This window comes from Oncorhynchus nerka, linkage group LG28, assembly GCF_034236695.1.
Source record: "Oncorhynchus nerka isolate Pitt River linkage group LG28, Oner_Uvic_2.0, whole genome shotgun sequence".
NCBI classification, from domain to species: Eukaryota; Metazoa; Chordata; class Actinopteri; order Salmoniformes; family Salmonidae; genus Oncorhynchus; species Oncorhynchus nerka.
In genome coordinates, this window is record NC_088423.1 from 67,034,523 (window position 1) to 67,061,874 (window position 27,352).

The 27,352-nt window shown below is 44.7% G+C and overlaps 1 protein-coding gene and 1 long non-coding RNA gene across 4 annotated transcripts in view; one reads left to right on the forward strand and one right to left on the reverse strand.

Moving 5' to 3' along the window:
- The window catches only part of LOC115113573 (piezo-type mechanosensitive ion channel component 1-like), a 78,926-nt gene that overhangs the window by 45,324 nt on the left and 6,250 nt on the right, over window positions 1–27,352 (reverse strand). For all 3 annotated transcript variants that reach the window (XM_065013023.1, XM_065013024.1, XM_065013022.1), the window contains exon 2: window positions 10,249–10,344. In XM_065013023.1, the coding sequence (XP_064869095.1) occupies window positions 10,249–10,344 (96 nt within the window). The remainder of the gene's footprint in view (window positions 1–10,248; window positions 10,345–27,352) is intronic.
- Window positions 15,716–17,623, forward strand: LOC115113574 (uncharacterized). Its single transcript, XR_003861119.2, has 2 exons — window positions 15,716–15,928; window positions 17,223–17,623. It is a non-coding gene; the product is annotated as an uncharacterized LOC115113574 (long non-coding RNA).

The window sequence follows — 27,352 nt, forward strand, 5'->3', positions numbered from 1 at the left end:
GGGTACCCCACCACTTGTTTTGGTAAACAGCTGAGGGATGGTGCTTGAGAAATAGAAACCACTCTCAAATGAATAGACAGAGTTATGAATGCCAGGACTGACCTGACCATCTATGAGATAAGAAAAAATATTTTAACCATGCTTGTTTACATTGACTTTGTTTCCAAACATTGGTGTAAAAAAGCTTATATTTTGGGTTCTGATGGGTATGACAGTCGAACTAAGCTCGAGGCAGTTATAAGATACACTACCGTTCAAAAGTTTGGGGTCACTTAGAAATGTCCTTGTTTTTGAAAAAAAAAAGAAACATTTTTGTTCATTAAAATAACATCAAATTTATCAGAAATACAGTGTTGATATTGTTAATGTTGTAGATGACTATTGTAGCTGGATTTTTAATGGAATATCTACATAGGCGTACAGAGGCCCATTATCAGCAACCATCACTCCTGTGTTCCAATGGGACGTTGTATTAGCTAATCCAAGTTTATCATTTTAAAAGGCTAATTGATTTTAAAAGGCTAATTAGAAAACCCTTTTGCAATTATGTTAGCACAGCCGAAAACTGTTAAAAATAGCTTTCTTTAGACTAGTTGAGTATCTGGAGCATCAGCATTTGTGGGTTCGATTACAGGCTTAAAATGGCCAGAAACAAAGAACTTTCTCCTGAAACTCATCAGTCTTTTCTTGTTCTGAGAAATGAAGGCTATTCCATGTGTACTATTCCCTTCACAGAACAGCGCAAACTGGCTCTAACCAGAATAGAAATAGGAGTGGGAGGCCCTGGTGCACAACTGAGCAAGAGGATAAGTACATTAGAGTGTCTAGTTAGAGAAACAAACACGCCTCACAAGTCCTCAACTGGCAGCTTCATTAAATAGTACCCGCAAAACACCAGTCTCAACATCAACAGTGAAGAGGTGACTCCGGGATGCCTGCCTTCTAGGCAGAGTTGCAATGAAAAAGCCATATCTCAGACTGGCCAATAAAAATAAAAGATTAAGATGGGCAAAAGAACACAGACTCTGGACAGAAGAACCCTGCCTCGAAGACCAGCATCCCGGAGTCGCCTCTTCACTGTTGATGTTGAGACTGGTGTTTTGCGGGTACTATTTAATGAATCTGCCAGTTGAGGACTGGCAGCTGCTGAATGCCTTTTAAAGACTGTCAGTTTGTCCGTTTGTCAGTCCATACATTTGACATGAAATATTCATCAAATTCAACACCTCTATTCAGCGGAAGTGCATCATTTGGGCAATATCAAAAGGGAGCTGGTTTAGTCACCTGCTGTGTGTTTTGGCAGGCCCCAGGCTCTCACTCAAGACCCATACAAAGCTGGATGCCCTCTGTAAGTGCCCGTCTACCTGCCTGGCTAACCTTGCATCATCCCGAAACAGCCCAGCCAAGCGGGCACACAGCTGCCAGCCTCCACAGAGGAACTAAGAGAGGGCAAAGCCACACACCTGAATCTAATCCATGGCTTAATATTGCATAACACCCACAAACATCTCCTCCAGCTGTCTAATTGAGATTACAAACCGAGGGTCTCCCGGGTGGTGCAGTGGTTAAGGGTGCTTTTCACCAGCTGTGCCATCAGAAAATGGGTTTAGGCTTCATTTGAGAGAAACCGGGAAAATAATGGGGCGAAACAAAGTGGCCTACGTACGTCCGGGTTACAATGTGTGCAGGGATGTCACTCCTGTGAGGGCCGGGCAAACAGTGCAAAAACGGAGCTGAACATCATTCTATGGGACTTGGTTGGATGCGCAGTGTTAAGAAACATGAATTGCTGGTTGAATTGTGGGATGAGCAGCTATGACTTTCAACCTTTGTCTCTCCCGAGCCCGCCTCAGGAGTTTGGCATGAGACAAGATAGTAGCTACTACAACAATTGGATACCACGAAATTGGGGAGAAAAAAGGGGTAAAATAAATAAATAAATAAAATAAAAAAGAGATTACAAACCAGGTAGTTTGTATACGGGATGCTGATTGGCTAAAGCAGCATTCAGCCGTGTGTATGTGAGACCGTATACCATGACTATGACGTTTAGCCTTTCCCCCTTTATATCATTGCGCCTTTTCACCTCAATAAAATGGCTACATCAACAGCCCTTCTTACATCAGCTGATGTCCCAAAGTAAGCGTTTAGATTAATTTGAGAGAAACCGAAAATAATATTGCGAAACAAAGTGGGCACCTACCTGCTTCACTGACTGGTGTGCAGACATTGTAAGTTTGGGAAAACAACAAAAACGGAGCTGAACATCATTCTATGGGACTTGTATGGTTCAGTGAGAAACATGAATGGTGAAGAATATGGGATGAGCAGCTATGCAGGTTTGAACCGACATATCAACGACCCCCTCTCAGTTTGGCATGGAGCGTACAGAAGGACACCGAATTCACAACGAGCAACAATGTGTCTGTCGGCGTAATTAAAAAGTTGAGGGAAGAGGGGCGTGACAAAGCTGCCCACCAGTGAATGGCTACATATTTACATTTACATTTAAGTCATTTAGCAGACGCTCTTATCCAGAACATATGGTATGTAACTGTTAGCTAGCTAAATCATTCTAATCAATAAATATTTCTTTATAAAGCCCTTCTTACATCAGCTGATGTCCCAAAGTGCTGTACAGAAACCCAGCCTAAAACCCCAAACAGCAAGCAATGCAGGTGACTGGCTCGGTTTTAATGTAACCTGACAATATAACTGTAATGGCTTACTTCCGTCGAAGGAGAGTCGGACCAAAATGCAGCGTGGTTAGTTCGATACATCTTTAATATAGAAAAACACGTCTGTCGGTCAGTCGGTCAGTCTGTTATATCTGGAGTATTTCTCATGTCTTATCCAGTGTCGTGTGAATTTAAGTATGCTCCCTCTAATTATCTTTCTCTTTTCTCTTCTCTCGGAGGACCTAAGCCCTAGGACCATGCCTCAGGACTACCTGGCCTGATGCCTCCTTGTTGTCCTCAGTCCACCTGGTCATGCTGCTGCTCCAGTTTCAACTGTTCTGCCTGCGGCTATGGAACCCTGACCTGTTCACCGGACATGCTACCTTGTCCCAGACCTGCTGTTTTTCAACTCTCTCGCTCTACCGTACCTGCTGTATCTAACTCTGAATGATCGGCTATGAAAAGCCAACTGACATTGACTCCTGAGGTGCTGACCTGTTGCACCCTCTACAACTACTGTGATTATTATTATCTGACCCTGCTGGTCAAATATGAACGTTTGAACATCTTGGCCATGTTCTGTTATAATCTCCACCCGGCACAGCCAGAAGAGGACTGGCCACCCCTCAGAGTTTGGCTCTCTAGGTTTCTTCCTAGGTTCCAGCCTTTCTAGGGAGTTTTTCCTAGCCACCGTGCTTCCACATCTGCATTGCTTGCTGTTTGGGGTTTTAGGCTGGGTTTCTGTATAGTGCTTTGTGACATTGGCTGATGTAAACAGGGCTTTATAAATAGATTTAACTGATTAGCTAACGCTATTGTCTTACATTTCAGGTCACACAAAACTGCAGCAGCTCCCCCAGTTAAAAGAATGGCATCCATTTCCAGCAGCATGGAGCCACCAAACGACAACATGGGCAAACCAACAATAACATGGGACAATTTTTCCATTTGTTCACAATAAATGGCAACATTCAGATCAACATTAATAAATAATGTGTTAGTCACTCTGAAGTGGCTGGCACTAACGCTCGGTTCTTGCATACATTTAATGTAAGCTTGCTCGCTAGCCTGTGGTTGTTGCATAGCAACAGTCTAGCAACGACCGAGGATAGCAGACTTGTTTACGTGTTGTTGTGCGTTTTGTTGCCAACCTTACTTTGCTACCTGACAACTTTACGGTTTTTACTTTTTAATTACAGTTTATGTTTTTGGTTTTTCCCTCAACTTTTTTTTCACTTCGGATGCTTTATCTGGACATGGTTCTACATGACCTCCAACAGCCGAAGCTAAGTTGTAACATTAACATGAGGCCTTCTAATTGCAGTCGCTGTACTCATAATATACAGGAGAACAATCGCTTTACGGCGAGGATAGCTGTGCTGCTAGCCCAGCTTCAGACGCAAACGTTAGGCAAGGGTCATTTAAGTGTAGGAAAGGATGAAACAGCGTCTGTGCCACCAGTAAGTTTATTTATTTTTTATTTATTTCACCTTTATTTAACCAGGTAGGCTAGTTGAGAACAAGTTCTAATTTGCAACTGCGACCTGGCCAAGATAAAGCATAGCAGTGTGAACAGACAACACAGAGTTACACATGGAGTAAACAATTAACAAGTCAATAACACAGTAGAAAAAAAGAGAGTCTATATACATTGTGTGCAAAAGGCATGAGGAGGTAGGCGAATAATTACAATTTAGCAGATTAACACTGGAGTGATAAATGATCAGATGGTCATGTACAGGTAGAGATATTGGTGTGCAAAAGAGCAGAAAAGTAAATAAATAAAAACAGTGTGGGGATGAGGTAGGTAAAATTGGGTGGGCTATTTACCGATAGACTATGTACAGCTGCAGCGATCGGTTAGCTGCTCAGATAGCAGATGTTTAAAGTTGGCGAGGGAGATAAAAGTCTCCAACTTCAGCGATTTACAGTACAGATAGTAATGTTAGTATAAATCCCCTCGCACAGTCCCCGCAGCCGGACAACTTTCTCACGGTTTCTGGAGGGAAATGCTGTAGGAATGCTCAACCGGTGTCGCTCATTCAGCCGACAGAAACTTTCAACCGGTTTTCCCCATTAAGCAACGAGTCGGAGTCAGAGGCTGAGCCTTCTCTTGTCTCTACTCCTCCCGTTACGGGGTCTGATACGCCGAAGCCTCCCACCATCAGCTCTGACAAATTGAACACCCTAGTCATTGGCTACTCCATTACCCATAGTATTAGACTTAAAACGAATCATCCAGCGATCATACACTGTTTACCAGGGGGCAGGGCTACCGACGTTAAGGCTAATCTGAAGATGGTGCTGGCTAAAGCTAAAACTGGTGAGTGTAGAGAGTATAGAGATATTGTTATCCACGTTGGCACCAACGATGTTAGGATGAAACAGTCAGAGATCACCAAGCGCAACATAGCTTCAGCGTGTAAATCAGCTAGAAAGATGTGTCGGCATTGAGTAATTGTCTCTGGCCCCCTCCCAGTTAGGGGGAGTGATGAGCTCTACTGCAGAGTCTCACAACTCAATCGCTGGTTGAAAACCGTTTTCTGCCCCTCCCAAAAGATAGAATTTGTAGATAATTGGCCCTCTTTCTGGGACTCACCCACAAACAGGACCAAGCCTGACCTGCTGAGGAGTGACGGACTCCTTCCTAGCTGGAGGGGTGCTCTCATCTTATCTACCAACATAGACAGGGCTTTAACTCCTCTAGCTCCACAATGAAATAGGGTGCAGGCCAGGCAGCAGGCTGTTAGCCAGCCTGCCAGCATAGTGGAGTCTGCCACTAGCACAGTCAGTGTAGTCAGCTCAGCTATCCCCATTGAGACCGTGTCTGTGCCTCGACCTAGGTTGGGCAAAACTAAACATGGCTGTGTTCGCCTTAGCAATCTCACTAGGATAAAGACCTCCTCCATTCCTGTCATTATTGAAAGAGATCGTGATACCTCACATCTCAAAATAGGGCTACTTAATGTTAGATCCCTTACTTCAAAGGCAATTATAGTCAATGAACTAATCACTGATCATAATCTTGATGTGATTGGCCTGACTGAAACATGGCTTAAGCCTGATGAATTTACTGTGTTAAATGAGGCCTCACCTCCTGGCTACACTAGTGACCATATCCCCCGTGCATCCCGCAAAGGCGGAGGTGTTGCTAACATTTACAATAGCAAATTTCAATTTACCAAAAACAAATTACGTTTTCGTCTTTTGAGCTTCTAGTCATGAAATCTATGCAGCCTACTCAATCACTTTTTATAGCTACTGTTTACAGGCCTCCTGGGCCATATACAGCGTTCCTCATTGAGTTCCCTGAATTCCTATCGGACCTTGTAGTCATAGCAGATAATATTCTAATCTTTGGTGACTTTAATATTCACATGGAAAAGTCCACAGACCCACTCCAAAATTCTATAAATAAATTCACAGACAACACAAAGATTCCTTGATGTCCTTCCAGACTCCCTCTGTCTACCCAAGGATGTCAGAGGACAAAAATCAGTTAACCACCTAACTGAGGAACTCAATTTAACCTTGTGCATTACCCTAGATGCAGTTGCACCCCTAAAAACTAAAAACATTTCTCATAAGAAACTAGCTCCCTGGTATACAGAAAATACCCGAGCTCTTGAAGCAAGCTTCCAGAAAATTGGAACGGAAATGGCGCCACACCAAACTGGAAGTCTTCCGACTAGCTTGGAAAGACAGTACAGTGCAGTATCGAAGAGCCCTTACTGCTGCTCGATCATCCTATTTTTCCAACTTAATTGAGGAAAATAAGAACAATCCAAAATTCCTTTTTGATACTGTCGCAAAGCTAACTAAAAAGCAGCATTCCCCAAGAGAGGATGATTTTCACTTCAGCAGTAATAAATTCATGAACTTCTTTGAGGAAAAGATCATGATTATTAGAAAGCAAATTACGGACTCCTCTTTAAATCTGCGTATTCCTTCAAAGCTCAGTTGTCCTGAGTCTGCACAACTCTGCCAGGACCTAGGATCAAGAGATACACTTAAGTGTTTTAGTACTATATCTCTTGACACAATGATGAAAATAATCATGGCCTCTAAACCTTCAAGCTGCATACTGGACCCTATTCCAACTAAATTACTGAAAGAGCTGCTTCCTGTGCTTGGCCCTCCTATGTTGAACATAATAAACGGCATACTATCCACCAGATGTGTACCAAACTCACTAAAAGTGGCAGTAATAAAGCCTCTCTTGAAAAAGCCAAACCTTGACCCAGAAAATATAAAAAACTATCGGCCTACATCGAATCTTCCATTCCTCTCAAATATTTTAGAAAAGGTTGTTGCGCAGCAACTCACTGCCTTTCTGAAGACCAACAATGTATACGAAATGCTTCAGTCTGGTTTTAGACCCCATCATAGCACTGAGACTGCACTTGTGAAGGTGGTAAATTACCTTTTAATGGCATCAGACCGAGGCTCTGCATCTGTCCTTGTGCTCCTAGACCTTAGTGCTGCTTTTGATACCATCGATCACCACATTCTTTTGGAGAGATTGGAAACCCAAATTGGTCTACACGGACAAGTTCTGGCCTGGTTTAAATCTTATTTGTCGGAAAGATATCAGTTTGTCTCTGACAAATGTAAATTTCGGTTCCGTTTTAGGACCACTATTGTTTTCACTATATATTTTACCTCTTGGGATGTCATTCGAAAACATAATGTTAACTTTCACTGCTATGCGGATGACACACAGCTGTACATTTCAATGTAATATGGTGAAGCCCCAAAATTGCCCTCGCTGGAAGCCTGTGTTTCAGACATAAGGAAGTGGATGGCTGCAAACTTTCTACTTTTAAACTTAGAAAAAACAGAGATGCTTGTTCTAGGTCCCAAGAAACAAAGAGATATTCTGTTGAATCTGACAATTAATCTTAATGGATGTACAGTCGTCTCAAATAAAACTGTGAAGGACCTCGGCGTTACTCTGGACCCTGATCTCTCTTTTGACGAACATATCAAGACTGTTTCAAGGACAGCTTTTTTCCATCTTCGTAACATTGCAAAAATCAGAAACTTTCTGTCCAAAAATGATGCAGAAAAATGTATCCATGCTTTTGTTATTTCTAGGTTAGACTACTGCAATGCTCTACTTTCCGGCTACCCGGATAAAGCACTAAATAAACTTCAGTTAGTGCTAAATACGGCTGCTAGAATCCTGACTAGAACCCAAAAATGTGATCATATTACTCCAGTGCTAGCCTCCCTACACTGGCTTCCTGTCAAGGCAAGGGCTGATTTCAAGGTTTTACTGCTAACCTACAAAGCATTACATGGGCTTGCTCCTACCTATCTCTCTGATTTGGTCCTGCCGTACATACCTACATGTACAAGACGCAGGCCTCCTAATTGTCCCTAGAATTTCTAAGCAAACAGCTGGAGGCAGGGCTTTCTCCTATAGAGCTCCATTTTTATGGAATGGTCTGCCTACTCATGTGAGAGACGCAAACTCGGTCTCAGCCTTTAAGTCTTTACTGAAGACTCATCTCTTCAGTGGGTCATATGATTGAGTGTAATCTGGCCCAGGAGTGTGAAGGTGAACGGAAAGGCTCTGGAGCAACGAACCGCCCTTGCTGTCTCTACCAGGCCGGTTCCCCTCTTTCCACTGGGATTCTCTGCCTCTAACCCTATTACAGGGGCTGAGTCACTGGGTTACCGGTGCTCTTTCATGCCGTCCCTAGGAGGGGTGCGTCACTTGAGTGGGTTGAGTCACTGATGTGATCTTCCTGTTTGGGGTGGCGCCCCCCCTTGGGTTGAGCCGTGGCGGAGATCTTTGTGGGCTATACTCGGCCTTGTCTCAGGATGGTAAGTTGGTGGTTGAAGATATCCCTCTAGTGGTGTGGGGGCTGTGCTTTGGCAAAGTGGGTGGGGTTATATCCTTCCTGTTTGGCCCTGTCCGGGGGTATCATCGGATGGCGCCACAGTGTCATCCCCTCCTGTCTCAGCCTCTAGTATTTATGCTGCAGTAGTTTATGTGTCGGGGGCTAGGGTTAGTTTGTTATATCTGGAGTACTTCTCCTGTCCTATCCGGTGTCCTGTGTGAATTTAAGTATGCTCTCTCTAATTCTCTCTTTCTCTCTTTCTTTCTCTCTCTCGGAGGACCTGAGCCCTAGGACCATGCCTCAGGACTACCTGGCATGATGATTTCTTGCTGTCCCCAGTCCACCTAACCATGCTGCTGCTCCAGTTTCAACTGTTCTGCCTGTGATTATTATTATTTGACCATGCTGGTCATTTATGAACATTTGAACATCTTGGCCATGTTCTGTTATAATCTCCACCCGGCACAGCCAGAAGAGGACTGGCCACCCCACATAGCCTGGTTCCTCTCCAGGTTTCTTCCAAGGTTTTGGCCTTTCTAGGGAGTTTTTCCTAGCCACCGTGCTTCTACACCTGCATTGCTTGCTGTTTGGGGTTTTAGGCTGGGTTTCTGTACAGCACTTTGAGATATCAGCTGATGAACGAAGGGCTATATAAATACATTTGATTTGATTTGATTTTGAACGAGACTTTTGTCCGATGTAATGAGTGCGCTGAGAGTCGGGAAGCAAGTTCAGGGAGTGACTGTTTAATAAATAAACACGAAACACAAACAACGCACTGACATGAAACAGAGTCAATAACACCAGAGGAAAGAACCAAGGGGAGTGACAGATATAAGGAAGATAATCAAGGAGGTGATGGAGTCCAGGTGAGTGTCACGAGGCGCAGGTGCACGAGACGATGGTGACAGGTGTGTGGGATAATCAGCAGCCTAATGACCTAGAGGCCGGAGAGGGAGTATACGTGACATTAGGACTTTTTGGGCAGAATCTTTTTATTATGAATTCATTTATTAAAGCAACATTTTCAATTTAGATGTGTAGTTCCTTGCCTTACTCTGACGGCAACCGGTTTTTATAAAAGCAATAAGACACCGAATTCTGTATTAGTGGTACATGGCCAATATAACACGGCTAACTAAGGGCTGTATCCAGGCACTCCGCGTTGCGTCGTGCGAAGCACAACCCTTAGCCGTGGTATATTGGCCATATACCACACCCCCTCGGGCCTTATTGCTTAAATAGCTAAGAGGAAAAAAACAATCACTTATAAACCCCCAAAGATCCTGTATTTACTGAAGTGTATCAGATTTGCAGCCCAGTCCTCATAGGTTTGGAGGTAAAATATAGATAGAAGTTAGTGGTTAAGATTTTGCCATGTAATCTTCAGAAGCGGTCTGTCTGAAAGCAACTATAACACAGACGCTGTGGTATGTATAAGGATGTGAACCATGCTCTGAGAACCTGTTTCATTGTTTCATCCTTTTAAAAAAAAAATTAAACCACAATTAATTTTGGATCATATTACAAATGTTTTGTCGGGCTTTTCTGTTATATTGCACAACTTCCAAACACCGCACCATTTGATCAACGTCAATCTCAAGGCTGTGGTGAGAGACCTCGGCGTTCCCACTTACAACCACACCTACCCACCCACGCCTGAAACTATTAAAACAAGCAGGAGTTGCCAAATGAAGGGAAGGACTGGCGTGTTGTCTTACCTCGTAGTGTGTGTTTGTTGGGCCACAGGAACCATGGCAGTAGCAGCAGGTAAAGCAGGTAGACCAGAGACAGGGCATTGTAGCGAAACAGGCAGGCTGGGGACACACAGAGGTCAGAGGTCAGAGGAGAGGCACGACACAGACAAACATTAGTCAATGACTAATACACAGCAATTATTCTGAGTGGTTGAATGATCTGGGTACAAATCTGTGAATTGAGGTCACAATGATGTGTGGACTTTTCAATTAACCAGAGAGAGGAGAAAGGGTGAGGGCTGAGACTGGGGTTGAATTGCTTGAGAATGAACGCCTCTGCCTTACATCACCAGGCCTCGCTGACACCCTCTTGGTTTGTAACCGCATGCCTCACACATCCACACACCTCCCCTACTGGAAAACAGTGGAACATCTAATGAGTCTACATACAAGCAGGGCTCTCTCAGGTCCCTGTGAAAGCAGCAGCGCTGGACTGTGTTACCAGTAACACAGAGCTGGATGGCAAGCCAACAGTGGCTCTGCACTAAACATTCCTTTAATAATGATGATGATGATTATTATGCTGATAATATAGCAGACCCTGTGACTGTCCAGGCATAAAGCTGGTTACTCAGCCTGTGTTCAGTGAACTAGCTAGCTGCTGGTCATTTGAGAGTCTGCCAGGGGACACAAGGGCTTTCCAGACCGCCTGCTGGGGCCCTGGGAGGGCTGCCTTCACACCCCCGCTCCTCTTCTCTCTCTGCTCCCTGGCTGAGCTCTAAGACTGGAAGGGGGAGCTGGGAGCCCAGCGCTCTAAATCCCCTATGCTGTGTTCTGCCCCTTGGGCTCTGGATCCAGGCCTGTTAAGAGTCCTGCCACAACCATCCGTCTCACAGCGTTTCATCCTCACACAACCAACTCTCCTCTGGCCCTCTGGGTTTGCCCCTCAGTAACCTAAAGTAGCAGGCGTAAAAGAAACGGCTGAGCAGGGTCGGAAGAACCAATAAGCATCCAGTTCAGGCTTCACCTCTTCTCTGCTTTACCTCTGAAAACCGGATGCTTCCGGTTTCCACCGACCCCACTGAGGGTGGACCCACAGAGACCCAGCAGGGAAACGCAGCAATGCACCGCACAGTGTCCACAGCTGACGGCAGAGAGCCCACCCTACACATCACAACATATCCACCATAATAATGCCCGGCAGTCAGTCACCCAGTACAGTACTGTGTCCCAGCCCCGCAGGCGCTCCGCCCCGGCCTACAGTCTGCTACAGATCTATAATTAACACAACCAGAATGGGAGAACAAAGACAGGCTTTGTCCTATAAGTGAGAGTCAATGAGCTAGCTAGCGTGTGGCCCACAGCGCTGTTTGTTCTAAGGATTTCACCGGCCCACTCCAGGGAGCCTTTCTACTAATTCTGGCTTAATTGTTAGCAAAACTTCAACAGCTCCCACTCTCTCCTTCTTTCATGTGGATCATATAGGGACAATATATATATATTTTTATATATAACACGCGTGCAAAATGTCAAGTGTCATGTGCAGTGTAATGTCTTTAGCAAACTCACAGTGGCTGGATGGACCAGCTGGCTGACAACATTGGCTGAGGGGCGAGTCACTACGACTTACTGTTTTGACTTAATGTACATATTCCCATGGTTACCTCACCCACGCATGATGTAATGTGACATGAGCTAACTCGGTCCTGCCCCCCCCCCGCGTGCACGTTTAATTTCCTGCCATAGCACTACACAACTGAATCAAAGCTTGATGATTAATTGGCTATTTGAATCAGCTGATGTAGATTTAGGGCAATAAACAAAACATGCCCATAGGAGGGAGTGGGGGGGCAGCATTAGATGGGCTGATAAAAGTGACAATGTCGACTCTAGTTTATTGGGTCTCTAGTCCCCGCCCAGCCAAGGGTGAGGTCTACCTCAGAATGTGTGTGATTCGAGTTCATCTTTTCAACACTGACCACAGACTGCTGCAGGGAGGTTCTATGGTCAAAGACCAGCAGCCTTGTGTCTGTCTCTAATCAGCTGGTTCTGGATCAGAGAGTGAGGTCATCAGCTTCTCATCCCACAATCAACAGGTTTCGACAGAGAGCAGAGAGGGGGGGAATGCCCCTAGTCTGCTCTTATTATACTGTAAATATGTGCTGCTAATAGGCAGTTTTCCCTTTCTATCAATCTCTCTCCCTGGCATTGAATCCCAAGCACCCTCAGCTCGCATGTGCACACATGCATTCATACCCACACACGCACTCATACCCACGCACTAAACCAGTCTGTGACACAGTGCCGAAAAATGGGCCGCAACTCAACTGAAGCAAGGAAAAGTTCAACAGTGTGAGGAGTTCATCCTGTGTTTCCTTCTTCCTTTCCATCGCACTTCATCCATCTCTCTGACTGGCTGGCCGTCTGTTTACCTCCTCTGTAGCATAACCCCGGTGTTTCCATTCCCCAGCCTGCCTGGCTGCCTGACTGCTTGAGCAGCTACACTACACTACTACTACTGCACCCGGCTAGGAATGTAGAGGTCAGCAAATCAGGATTACTGTAAGTCAGGGGCTTTAATACTGTATGAACAATGTCCACTGTTCAATTACTGAAGAATCTCCTTATTAACAACCAATGAGAGATGAGCGGCTCGGATGAGTAGCAGTATTAGATGTTCTCAAACAAACACACGCTTTCACACACACCAAACATCTGTCAATCAGGTGTGGCGTGAGTGGGACAGACAGAGTACTGAGATCAGAGATCATGTGGTGCAGAAAAAGAGAGAAAGGCCATGTGATCAAGGGGGCAATTAGCCATCCAGAGAGAGGAGTGGGTTCCTCCTCTCAAAAAACAGCACTACCTCACTCGGTTGTTCCTATAGGGTCAAAGCCCTAACATCCCAGCCTAGACTCCCACCACCAACGACTTTAAATAGCAGAGCCCATAGACTCTCAAACTATGCATCGGATAGATTCAGGAAATTATGGTAATCGAGATTGGAAAAATCAACAGCATGCCGCAGAGCTGGGGTCGTGATGCATCTCTGAGGAACACACTCGGGGTGTGTGAGTGTGTGTGTGTGTGTCCCAGCTTGGTCTGTGCCCTGTGCAGAGTCAAAAGTGGTGAAAAGCTGTTCTCTTATGCCCAGGGCCTTCTTATGCTCTATGGTAAAACACCTTTGGATTCCACTTACTGTAGCTGGCTCATTTAGAGGTACCATTTATACTCCGCAGACATCACACTGAATTAAGTCTCAAGCTCTAATTTGTCAATAATAAATCTGCCAATGTTTGTCCTTTAGAGTTGCCTAACTATTTCTGGGAATAGTTTACAAATGGATACCTGTGTGTCTCTGGAACACATCTCACCACCAAACCAAACCATGGACCAAACTACTGACAACATGAGGCATTGCAAACTGCAAAGGCTAACAAGCTTTTTACATGTTACTCTCTCAAATATCTAACCATTACATAGTTGTTGACTCAACAGTAGTCTAATCCTTAATGTCAATAGACAGTCACACTTCATATATACAACACCTAGTCCAACTCCACCTAGTCCAACTCCACCTAGCCCAACTCCACCCAGTCCAACTCCACCCAGTCCAACTCCACCTAGCCCAACTCCACCCAGTCCAACTCCACCCAGTCCAACTCCACCTAGTCCAACTTCACCCAGTCCAACTCCAACTCCACCCAGTCCAACTCCACCCAGTCCAACTCCAACTCCACCCAGTCCAACTTCACCTAGTCCAACTTCACCCAGTCCAACTCCAACTCCACCTAGTCCAACTCCACCCAGTCCAACTCCACCCAGTCCAACTTCACCTAGTCCAACTCCACCCAGTCCAACTCCACCCAGTCCAACTCCACCCAGTCCAACTCCACCTAGTCCAACTCCACCCAGTCCAACTTCACCTAGTCCAACTCCACCCAGTCCAACTCCACCCCAACTCCACCTAGTCCAACTCCAACTCCACCTCGTCCAACTCCTGGCCAGAGAGGCTCTATGTTTCCCATCTAGCACGTTATTGTTTTATAGCTCCTGTGTTGACTGAGGGAGGAGATGTGACTCCTTATCTCCACTGACTTACAGTCAGGGACTCTCCTGTATTGAAATGTTCTTGCCAATCTTTCCAGGGCTTTGGCAGTTTTTCCTAAACTTGAGGTTGTTTACTGTACGCAAATAGAAAGGTCTCCACAGAGTAATCCTGCTAAGCTGACTGAACATGAACCTGCAATGGAAGAACACTGAAGAGGGAGATGACCTTTTACACTCAAAATGGTTGTCATTTTCTGGTGGACACTCAAAATGTCATCATCTCCATGAGCCAAAGACTATTGGGAGAGTCCAAGCTGCTGATCTGATCGCCTTTCTGCTACTTTAAGATTATGTTAAGAAAAACAAATTTGTATCGTTTCTAAAATAGGCTTCAGTAGATAGTGGTGATTGAATTTTTTGAACTGTATGGGCCTGTCTGTAAAGCAGATTGTCACGTGGGATGACAAACATTTAATAAAGAACGGACATGGAAAGAGACAGGAACAGCGTCAGCAAACTAATAATACAGACAAAAAAACAATGAATGAGGCAGCGGGGAACAGAACAAGGGAACTGACAAATATAGGGGAGGAAATAAACAGATGATGAGTGAGTCTAGGTGAGTCCAATATCGCTGATGCGCGTGATGAGGGAAGGCAGGTGTGCGTAATAGATGATAGGAGTGAGTGATGCAGGGCAGCCTGGCACTCGAGCGCCAGGGAGCGGGAGCAGACGTGACACAGATCAGCAGTGAATCATCTCAGATCACAGTTTTCAGTGTTTACTGCCAGAGCCAAATCTGATTCAAATACATTTCCAATGTGCGTAATTGCCACAGGTCATGAGCAACACACTCACAGTGGATCTGTCTAATATCAGAGCTAACGGATCGCAATACTCTCCACCCTCCAGGCATTTACAGTGTTTTCAGTGTAGTGTCGTGGTGAGAACACGTGGCAAGACAGTGACTGTGACAAGCAGTGTCCCAGTGAAACCAACCCAGTCAGTTAAAGGCTCCTCTCTCTCAGACAAAGCAGTGCTTTGACAAATACTAAGAGGCAGTGGCGCCAATATGATCTCTGCAGTCCGCTGCAGCTTTCCTTCTCCGGTAGCGCGGCCAAATGCCTGTTTATCAGATGGGCAGACGCCCAGTTTTCAGGGACCTCACCTTGGTCGTGACAGCAGCTCCTCAATCACATCTTAGCATCTCCCTGGAGCTAGCTGAATCATAGCGGAGGCACGGCAACATGACCGTGTCACCACATGTAACGTGAGAGAAAGAAAATCAAATACCTAAGGCATGTCCTGCCAAAAGGCAGGCACACCACAGAACACTGTCAACAGAAAGTGCCATGTGACTGCAGCTCACATGTGCATACAGAATAGAGCTACCCCACCGCAGAAACACTACACACACCCCAGATGGTTCATGGCAGTCACATCAAAGGCAATTGAAAATGACAAATAACCTTTAGCAGCAGAAAACGGAGGGAGGAAGTTGAGAGAGCGGAGGGAAAACATAAGAAGCAAGGCCAACTGCGATCACTCGTTTGGGTCTGTGAGCAAGTGTGTCTGCCTGCCAGGCCCAGTGAAGCCAACAGCTACATGACTCCAGGGGCCCACAGCTGGCCCTCACAGTGACCTCAGCCTACAGGTATGTGAACACAGCTCAGTCCGGCATGGGTCACAGAGACAGGAAGAGAGACGGCTGGAGAGGGACAGAGGGGGAGGGGAGGAGAGAGAGGAAAAAAAGAGAGATGGAAAGGAAGAGCAAGGAGAAAAGGAGGATATAAAGAGAGGGAGAGGTGGGGGAGTGAGAGAGATGATATGGGAGAGGAGTGGGTGAGTAAGCGTCTTGGATGAGCCAAGTGGGTAAAGGGTAGTGAGAGGAGGGACAGATACTGGAACATGGAAACAACTTCGGAATGAACAGCAGGGTGCTGATGTCAAGCAAAACATCTGGGAAAGTCTAAACTGGCAACTGCGTAACCGTCCTCGTCAACAGTGGCTATGAGTAATCCTGCACTATAATTGGCGCTGTAACTGGACTAACTATGACGCTCAAAGAAGACAACACTAGATCAATGTCTACATGTTAAAGTTTGTTAAAGCACACAATGATCCTGAGCGCAATCTTATGTTTCTTTCAAATTCATCACGATGGCCTGGTTAATACTGGGCGTAATTGTAGTCTTAAAATGTTCTGCTTACATAACACAAGGTCAGATCTTTAATATGGATAGTTGAATGACATGTAGATCCCTCACAGAAGTTGAGTGGATTATGTACGTCTCTCTCATACAGCGGTGTGTGTTCAATGGGTCTCTATGGATCCCTGTGATTCCTCCTGACTCTTTGGCTCTGGTTAGAATGAGTCACACAGAGGTCTTCCATTGCAGCGGTCCCAGATCTGCCGTCTTCAACATGTCTTGTGTTTTCACTACTATACAGCTGAAAGGACCCTCCTATTCAACTCACCAGTGGAAAGTACCCTAACTAGGCTCACTACAGTCTATCAGTCTATCATTATTATTCTGCTGGAGCCTGCGTAGCTGAAGAGAGAGGGGCTTAAGGGGAAATGTAGGGAGCCGTTTTCCATAGACGCCCCCAGTGTTCCATGATGTCAGCTGAGCTCAGGGAGAGAAACAATGGCTCATGGAAGCCATTAAGTAATCAACTGCGTGTTTAAATATGACCCAATCTCCATGTGGACAGTGGAGCGATCAACTAATGAGGACGGCTTTATGTGATAATTAAAATAAAATGGCCAGTCTGGATGTGACAGGGCTCTGACAGTTTTACATGCATGCTCTACTGCAACTCTCCGGTACAGTGGAGAAAAAGACACGTCTACAGTTGTGGATCCACGGCTTAAAACCATATGATAGCAGCTCTAGATTGCCATATTGCGGGATAGCCTATCATTCTAATCCATTCATATCTACTAGGGCGAATGGGTTGTTCCTGGACTGAGGCCGGCCCAGGGAGCCTGATCCCAGCTCTTCTGTTCTGACGGAGAGAGGAGATGGTGAGGATCCAGAGTCAGGGCAGCTCTCCCAGCCAGACACAGAGCTGGGTTATTGGGGTGAGTGGAGAAAGACAACCCCTCCCTGGAGCGCAGGCCGTGAATGGCTTCCGGGATGATGAATCCCATTGCCAGCTGCTAAAGCCTATAGATCTGGCAGGCCCTGCATGAGGCCTAAAGCCAGAGACAATCCCCCTTCCTCTGTCTTTCCCACACACACACTGCACATACTGTTTGCTCAAATACTGAGCTTCCCGCAAAAATCTGCTTGTGTGCCCGCGAGGAATTGGAAAATAAAAAGCGAGGAGAACTGAGAATCTGAAAGCAACCAGCCCTCCTGTCAGTGTCTGTTCCTGGAGAATTAGCGGCCACTGTGACCTCCATTCTCGCTCATTTTCATGTTTCCAAACAGAGGAATTCCTTTCGACAAACAAGAGTTAATTTACTTCACTCTCAAACTTTCCCGTTTCTGCATGCTATTACTGTTATCATTTTATTACTGTTATCATTTCAGAGAGAGAGAGAGAGAGAAAGTCAAGAATCATGCCCTTAAGGGTAGCAATTTAAAAAGGATACAAGCCATTCATGTGTGATCCGCAGGACAATAGTAGGGCCTAAACAGAGACAACTAGACAAAACTAAACAAGCCAGAGCAACGGAGGGGAACTTCGTTAACTAGAATCGCTCTCTGAAAGACACCTTGCCGCAGGAATGAAAGATTTGCAAGCGCCATTAAGTATGTGTGGTGTGTGAATAAGAAATGGGGAACTTGGATATGGAGATAATATGGAGAGAATTCACTCATATAACCTACTGAAACCTGAGAAAAATGTTCAACAAATCTGAGTCAACTCCTAACAAACTAGCTGGCATGGCAAGAAGTGCATGCTGCCAAGTCAATCTCTATCCATTTGTCCAAGCACATTGCAGCTCTATGAAACAATGCTCATTCTTCAATCCTCTAAACAATCACTTCCCCTTTGGTTTCCCTTCCCTCCGTGATGGGTGAAACTGTTCTACTTCTGTGCCAGCAGCCTGGTCTCATAGATTAGACATAGTAAATGTAAATCCGAGACACTGAAATTAGTATAATATGTTACTTTTGGTACGGTTACATAAGACAGGTTACTTCAAACAAAAATGAAAGTAGGGCAGTTGGTCGGGGTGGATGAGTGAGCGTAGAACGCAAACATCTAGCAGCCTAAAGGTTGTGTGTTTGAATCTCATCATGGACAACTTTAGCTACTTACTATTTTTTAGCTGCTTTGCAACTACAGTACTTAGCATGTTAGCTAACCCTTTCAGCTAACACTTGCCCAAACCTTAAACCTTTTAGCTAACCCCTTAACCTAACTCCTAACTTTAACCCTCACACTAGAGCTAGCTAACGTTAGCCACCTAGCTAACGTTAGCAACAACAAATTGGAATTCCTAACATACCAGTTTTGCAAATCCGTAACATATTGTACGAATTGCTATTCGTAACATATCGTATGAATTGTAATTCATAATATATCATGTGAATTGTAATTTGTAACATATCATACGAAACGGATGATGGAGATCCACAAATTAATACATACCATACGTTTGGTATGTATTAATTTGTGGATCTCCATCATCCGTAACATATCATACTAAACGGACTGTCTCGGATTTATGTACAGAATAATACGAAATGCTCTTGGGTGCCAGGGGAGGAAACCACTTGGGTGCCAGGGGAGGAAACAGCTCTGTGAGAGAAGTTTTGCCCTTAAAATAGAAAATAAGCACCTAATACGTGCCCCTTTCAAACCCTATGAATATTTCCATTAGTATGAATGCAGTATCTTGTCACAAACAGCAATGTCTGCCCTTTGGAGGTCTGAATGGCCATGCTGTGCTCAATGGGGTTATTACTATTTCTGCATACATAATAACCCATCTATCACCCTGTTCTAAAGGATAAAAATGAACACCACTCTCCACCTATTGGTGGGAGACTTCTCCACCCGACGGACACAGAGAGCAAAGGCGTGTGCCATGTGGCCCGAGAAGATAACCGCGCTAGCCAAGCAACCTGAACAGACTGCACTCTTACCCTTCACTCCCTCCCTCTTTCTCGCTTTGACCAGTAAAGGCAGCGGAGGCTCTGAGAACATGTGTGGGGAGGATATTGCACCACCACCTCAATTCAAATCCAGAACCAAAGCGGCGCAGTCAGACGACGGCACGAGGAAGCAATTTCCCATAAAACGGCCCATAACAGAAGTAGCATTCAGCGTGAAGAACAGAATGTGGACCCTGTCATAAAAGTCAGAAAGACTTTTGATATGCCCAGTTCTCACCTCAGCCTGCTCTTCAACACTTCACAGCCCTCTCCCTGACTCAGTCTGCCCACTCATCATCATCATCATCATCATCTGATGCTTGCCTGCCTCCCCTAACAAGCAGGGAGATCAGGGTCATTTTGTAATCCAGTTACTGGAGGAATGGAAAGTAAAAAGCACAAGACTTGTCAGGGCAAGTGTGTGAGGAATGCTTACAGAGAGGAATAATCTAACACTGAATGGTGAGACTTTTAGCTTGTAGCTCCCACTTGGCTGTCATTTCTGCTTCGGGAGTTTGCTAGGCCATATGGCCTAGTTACAGTTGCAAGAAGCGATGATATAGTTTGAAGTGCAATTATTTTGAAATTCGGAAGAACTACACTTCCCTACAGTGTTGACTTACAGACTAGCCTCAATCAGGTTCAAAACCATGAATGCAGAATAAGCATGACTGGACAGAACACAATTAATACTATTGGTATGACCCATACCGTTTGGAACAGACATACAACACCACACAAACATAGGAGCACCTACACTACATATTATCCAATCTAGTGCCCTTAACCTCTGAGCTTTCACCTTTGAAACCCAACGTAAGTCAAGGTATTCATTTCAAAAGAAATATATAGATTTTTGCGATTTACATTTTCAGAGAGAGACAAATCCTTTCCATTGCAACAGACCTCGTAATACTTGGCTTGACAGCTCAAAAATAGCTTAACATTGAATTGCATTTAGAGCTGGTGAAATGCTCATCATTCATTCCCATGAAGATTAGATGAGGAGTGGAAGATCATGGCGAGACCTTAAAACCCCATAAGTGCATCACTCACTTACATGTCATTGGAAACCAGAGAGTGGGCTGAGTTACAGTGAGAAGACCCTTCAAATGCGTCATCTATCCATGGGTCTAGGCCCCTCGGCAATATAGCAGTTACTGTTATTATTAGTGCCAGAGATAAGAGACAGCTGTCATATGGCTCAGACTCAGCAGCAAGTTGTAACACAATGTCCAATATTCATAACTATGTAGACCGGCAGTGTCACAAATGTCTCTCATATCACAAAATCGCAACTTAATCAAAACAGTTTCAATTAATCAAATCAGGTTTTTATGAGCTATATCCTAGAATAGAATAGAAGCTAAAAAAGAGATGCCTGCCTGCCAAGCAGATACATTAACCAGCTGTAATATCATCTTGCTTAAAGATGTATTATAAAAGGTGTTGTATCATTTCAGCCAGTAGTCTTGAAAGTAGCGCTCACGAGCCAAAAATAGGTCCCTGAAAATGGTGCACAATTGTGTACAGTCATCCATTTCGCACGATATGTTACGCTCTGCAAAAAAATAATTATATGCCATGAGAATAGTATAATAATAGTGAAGACATCACAACTATGAAATAATCATGTAGTAACCAAAAAAGTGTTAAACAAATCCAAATATATTTTAGACTTTTTGCCTTTAGAAAGTAGGCACCCTTTGCCTTGATGACAGCCTTGCACACTCATGGCACTCTCAACCAGCTTCACCTGGAATGATTTTCCAACAGTCTTGAAGGAGTTCCCACATATGCTGAGCACTTGTTGGCTGCATTTCCTCCACTCTGCGGTCCAACTCATCCCAAACCATCTGAATTGGGTTGAGGTTAGGTGATTGTGGAGGCCAGGCCATCTGATGCAGCACTCCATCACTCTCTTTCTTGGTCAAACAGCCCTTACACAGCCTAGAGGTGTGTTGGGTCATTGTCCTGTTGAAAACCAAATGATAGTCCCACTAAGCCCAAACCAGATGGGATGGTGTATCGCTGCAGAATGCTGTGGTAACCATGCTGGTTAAGTGTGCCTTGGATTCTAAATAAATCACAGACAGTGTCACCAGCAAAACACCCCCAAACCTCCTCCTCCATGCTTTACGGTGGGACCCACACATGCAGACATCATCCGTTCACCTACTCTGCATCTCGCAAATATATGGCGGTTGGTACCATCACACCAAAGGACAGATTTCCACCGTTCTAATGTTCATTGTTCGTGTTTCTTGGCACAAGCAAGTCTCTTCTTCTTATTGGTGTCCTTTAGTAGTGGTTTCTTTGCAGCAATTCGACCATGAAGGCCTGATTCACGCAGTCTCCTCTGAACGGTTGATGTTGAGATGTGTCTGTTACTTGAACTCTGTGAAGCATTTATTTGGCCTGCAATTTCTGGGGTGCAGTTAACTCTAACGAATTTATCCTCTGCAGCAGAGGTAACTCTGGGTCTTCCTTTCATGTCCTCATAGCACTTGATGGTTTTTGCAACTGCACTTGAAGAAACTTTCAAAGTTCTTGAAATTTTCCGGATTGACTGACCTTCATGTCTTAAAGTAATGGTGGACTGTTGTTTCTCTTTGCTTATTTGAGCTGTTCTTGCCATAATATGGACTTGGTCTTTTACCAAATAGGGCTATCTTCTGTATACCACCCCTACCTTGTCAACTGATTGGTTCAAACTCTTTAAGGAAAGAAATTCCACAAAGTTACTTTTAACAAAGCACACCTGTTAATTGAAATGCATTCCAGGTGACTACATCATGACGCTGGGTGAGAGAATGGAAAGAGTGTGCAAAGCTGTCATCAAGGCAAAGGGTGGTTACTTTGAAGAATCTAAAATCTAAAATATTATTTTATTTGTTTAACACTTTTGGCTTACTACATGATTCCATGTGTTATTTCATAATTTTGATGTCTTCACATTTATTCTACAATGTAGAAAATAGTCTAAATAAAGAAAAACCCTTGAATGAGTAGGTGTGTCCAAACTTTTGACTGGTACTGTATATGTTCTTCATGCAATTCACATGATATGTTACGAATTCCAATTTGTACAATATGTTATGAATTTGTAAGTGCTTAAGATCCATTTTCAATCTCTAATTAATCTCTTCATAAAATAACTCAGTGAGGTGAGGAAGCTCAACTTCCTCTCCCTTACTCACTCATGCTGTGCCATATCCTTTTGCTTGGAGGGACTGGACCACTGGGCCTATGGGCAGTTGGCCTGGCTGCAGGCCCAGCTCTGCCCAATGCCCTAGATATCCGAGAGGGTTTTCTCTGGCCGTGGTCAGCCAGCCTCAGCCCCAGGCAGTCAGCTAGTTCAGCACATCTAAATGTGTGCCCCGCAACAGGTGTTGGGCATTGGAGCTCCATGCTCCTCATTAAAAACCGCATTAGCACTCCTGTCTGTGTCTGTGGTGACTGGCCAGCATGAGGCCAGTGCGGTGGCGGTCTGTTATCTGGTTACAGGTCAGCCAGAGGCAGTCAAATTCTCATTTAATGAGTAACCTCCATCTGTATCATGTTTTACTGCAGCCTGAAAGACAAAGCTCTGAAGCCGGGCCAGTCCCACACCTGTCCTTGGCTCACTGTTAATTCTCCAATAATGACTTTGGATGGCGCTGGCTGTTGTCAGATTCCGGATCTAACATACAAACTGAGTGGTTCTGGGGCCTAACAGAGAAGCTAGACTTCCCAGACTGAGTCCCAAGTACTGTACTGTAGATAGATGCGTGAGTAATAGCATTTAATTGAGCGTTCAAGCAGTAAGTTTATCATTATGGAACTATGTCTTGTTGAAGTTCAACATTCAACTTCCTCCTACTCATCTCAATCCAATTACGCTGACAGAAGCAGCACCTACATGGAGAATTATGTCCAAGTTCATTCAAAGGACACTCATGACAGCACCTTCACAGCTGTGTGTGTGTATGTGTGTGTGAAAGAAAATAGTGAGGTAAACCGCTGCCCTAATGAAGATCAGCAGAAACGAATTATCCGGGGCCTCCCGGGTGGCGCAGTGGTCTAAGGCACTGCATGTGCCACCAGAGATTCTGGGTTCGAGTCCAGGCTCTGTCGCAGGCGGCCGCGACCGGGAGGCCCATGGAGTGGCAAACAATTGACCCAGTGTCGTCCGGGTTAGGGAGGGTTTGGCCGGCAGGGATATCCTTGTCTCATCGCGCACTAGCGGCCCAGGCCCGCCACAGGTGTTTCCTCCGACACATTGGTGCGGCTGGCTTCCGGGTTGGATGGGCATTGTGTCAAGAAGCAGTGCGGCTTGGTTGGGTTGTGTTTCGGAGGATGCATGGCTCTCAACCTTCTTCTCTCCCAAGTCCGTACGGGAGTTGCAGCGATGAGACAATACTGTAACTGTAATACTGTAACTACTACCAATTGGATACCACGAAATCATGGAGAAAAAAGAGGATTAAAAAAAATATGATTATCCAATAGAAATTCCCGATCACACTTGTAGGCGATGTTATTGCTACGTTAGCTAGCATAGCTCATGCGCAGAAACCAAACCGCCTGTACTTGACATAATTAAACGCGTGTCAGTTTGTCACTCACGTGCTTTAGTAATGGCTAAATCATCGGCTCGAATCTAGAATTTGAGAAAATTAACAACTAAGGATGCATAACCTCTCCCATTGACTTACCAAACCCCAAGTCTGGTCTGTCTAGTCTGCTTGGCAATGCGTTCCTGGAATTATCCCGATGTTGCGCCTCTGGGTTTGAAATCTCTGCTAATACAGTGTTTCCCGAATACCTACACTGGCCAGAATGTGTCTCACTTATAAAATACTTGATCAATTGCTCATAGTGAACAAAAGTCAGTGGCAAACAATACTGATGATGTATCTCCGGCATTGTTTGAATACATTTTGGTAATTGATTAAGGCAATAGCACAGATCAACATACACTTGCTTGGGGCCAATTTGAACTTTGGTCTTCCAATGCTACTGATCACATCATACAGATGTTAACGACCCACAGATAAAAAATATATGATCAAGGTCATTCAAATTTCAGACGTTTTTCATCATTCATTTGGTTTTATAGTCGTGAGAAGTGTTTTGGGTTCGTCTGCAAGAAGACGACGGGAAAGTGGATCTTCAGATATAATGAACTGTCTGTCCCCTTCATGATTCAGTAACTCTACTGGGGCAGTTCATCTGTATGGGACGGAAATTTTCAGTATTTTCTCCATGGAATTTGAGGGTAGATTTAACCTAAATACATATGTAGCTAGAACTGACTTAGGTATTTCTGGCTGAGCAGCATTTCTTCAAGTCTATATTTAATTTTCACAAAGCACAGCAACCAAAAGCGTGTAACTTTCCAGAATGCTGCTGTGTCTAAGTGAGTTTTAAGTCAGAGTTAGGTTTACAAACATATCATAAGCATCTTAGCCCTAAATTAAAGGCAACAGAAAAGCCATGGCCTTATTTTCTTCTCTAGACACTTGGATCCCAATCAAACTTCGACACTGCCAAACAGTTGAGAGCACTAACCAGGATTTACATTTACATTTAAGTCATTTAGCAGACGCTCTTATCCAGAGCGACTTACAAATTGGTGCGTTCACCTTAAGACATCCAGTGGAACTGCCACTTTACAATAGTGCATCTAAATCTTTTAAGGGGGGGGGGTGAGAAGGATTACTTTATCCTATCCTAGGTATTCCTGAAAGAGGTGGGGCTTCAGGTGTCTCCGGAAGGTGGTGATTGACTCCGCTGTCCTGGCGTCGTGAGGGAGTTTGTTCCACCATTGGGGGGCCAGAGCAGCGAACAGTTTTGACTGGGCTGCGCGGGAACTGTACTTCCTCAGTGGTAGGGAGGCGAGCAGGCCAGAGGTGGATGAACGCAGTGCCCTTGTTTGGGTGTAGGGCCTGATCAGAGCCTGGAGGTACTGAGGTGCCGTTCCCCTCACAGCTCCGTAGGCAAGCACCATGGTCTTGTAGCGGATGCGAGCTTCAACTGGAAGCCAGTGGAGAGAGCGGAGGAGCGGGGTGACGTGAGAGAACTTGGGAAGGTTGAACACCAGACGGGCTGCGGCGTTCTGGATGAGTTGTAGGGGTTTAATGGCACAGGCAGGGAGCCCAGCCAACAGCGAGTTGCAGTAATCCAGGATGTGTGTGTGATATGTGATTATCAGTTTAACTGTCAGTTTGTGATGTTTGGGAAACCGTGACATACACTATATGTACAAAAGTATGTGGACACCCCTTCAAATTAGTGGATTCGGATACCACTTTGCAGCTGAGCCGTTGTTGCTCCTAGACCTTTCCATGTCACAATAACAACACTTAAAGTTGACCCGGGGCAGCTCTAGCACGGCAGAAATTTGACGAACTGACTGCTTGGAAAGGTAGCATCCTATGGACGGTGCCACATTGAAAGTTACCAAGCTCTTCAGTAAGGCTATTCTACTGCCAATGTTTGTCTATGGAGATTGCATAGCTGTGTGCTCAATTTTACATGTCACATACTTTTGTATATATAGTGTACATATGTGCACCGGGAAGAGAGTCAGTCAATAGACTCCACCACAGTTCTGGCACAGCCTGATAACCCTTTAACCCTGCCAAGTATATCAGTGATCTACGTCAACTTCTCATTAGTAGAGCAGCTATGAGATCATTGTGGTTCCTCAGGTCATTGTGCCCACGGTGACACACAGGTTTTGTGTGTTAAACCTGCAGCGTAAGCAATGAGCACTCTAACAAACAGGATGTGACACACTGAATATCAATGTGAACGTCCAGAGGAAGGGAACACATGGAGGCCCGCCATTCACATCCATGGCCATCATCCAAAAACTGATACACACCCGTTTCTGGTTGAAAATGCTTCCATTTTCACTCACTATGAGTTTTTAAAAATAAGAAAACGTCAACATTGTGTGAGGTTGAATGGTAAAAATATTTGTATTTTCCTATCTTCAAATACTAGAGTATCTTAAATAATACAGGGGGTTTTCCTCAGTCTTTGCTGTGAGTACTGCACTAGACGTACAGTATACCAGATCTGGTCTCAGAAATGGCTATCTCCACTGAGTTAGGTAAATCTGCTTTTCATTTTGGCACCTGCCTTGTGGAATGATCTCCAAGGCTCTCTAAACTTGGATGAATTGGTGCCTCTATGGCAATTCAAAAGGCTGATTGAGGACCTTTTAACTGATGATTGTGTTTTGCTTTTAGTGTATTGGTGTGAATATTAATGGATATAGTGTATATTGATGTGTTTGGTGTGTATACAGGGCTCATCTGAGAAAGAGACCTTGGTTAAATAAAAATACAAAAAACACAGCTGATACACATTCAAAGCGTGACCCATCTGCCATTATCATCACTGCCCCAAAGACAGACACCATGCACAGTGCACGGAACACTCAGTAGCAAGGCAGTTAACCCCCAACAACAACTGCTCCCCGGGCGCCGATGAGGTGGACGTTGATTAAGGCAGCCCCTCGCACCTCTCTGATTCAGAGGGTTGTGTTAAACGTGGAAGACACATTTCAGTTGAATGCATTCAGTTGCGCAACTGACTATGTATCCCCTTTCCCTATCATCCATTTTCTTCTTCATGGTTAACATACATGGGATGGAAAGGGCATTTACACTCAGGACTGTGTGTGTGGGACACATTTCTGCACTTGGGAGTAATAAGCACACTGAACCGTGGCATCTATGGCAGGTTGTGCGTTCTCTAAAGGCGTTATTTGATGTCTGTACTGCACTTGGCCAAAGTCTTACTTCCTCCTTTTAGCAGCAGTGAGACTATTGCACATTACTCAACTTTCACGTGAATATTGTCCTTCCTTCACTTTATGAATCATCAAACTCAAAGTTGTGTAAATGCAAGAAGACACATAGGACTTTGTATTTAGTTGTACTGGTGACATTAACTTGTAGAGAAGTTGA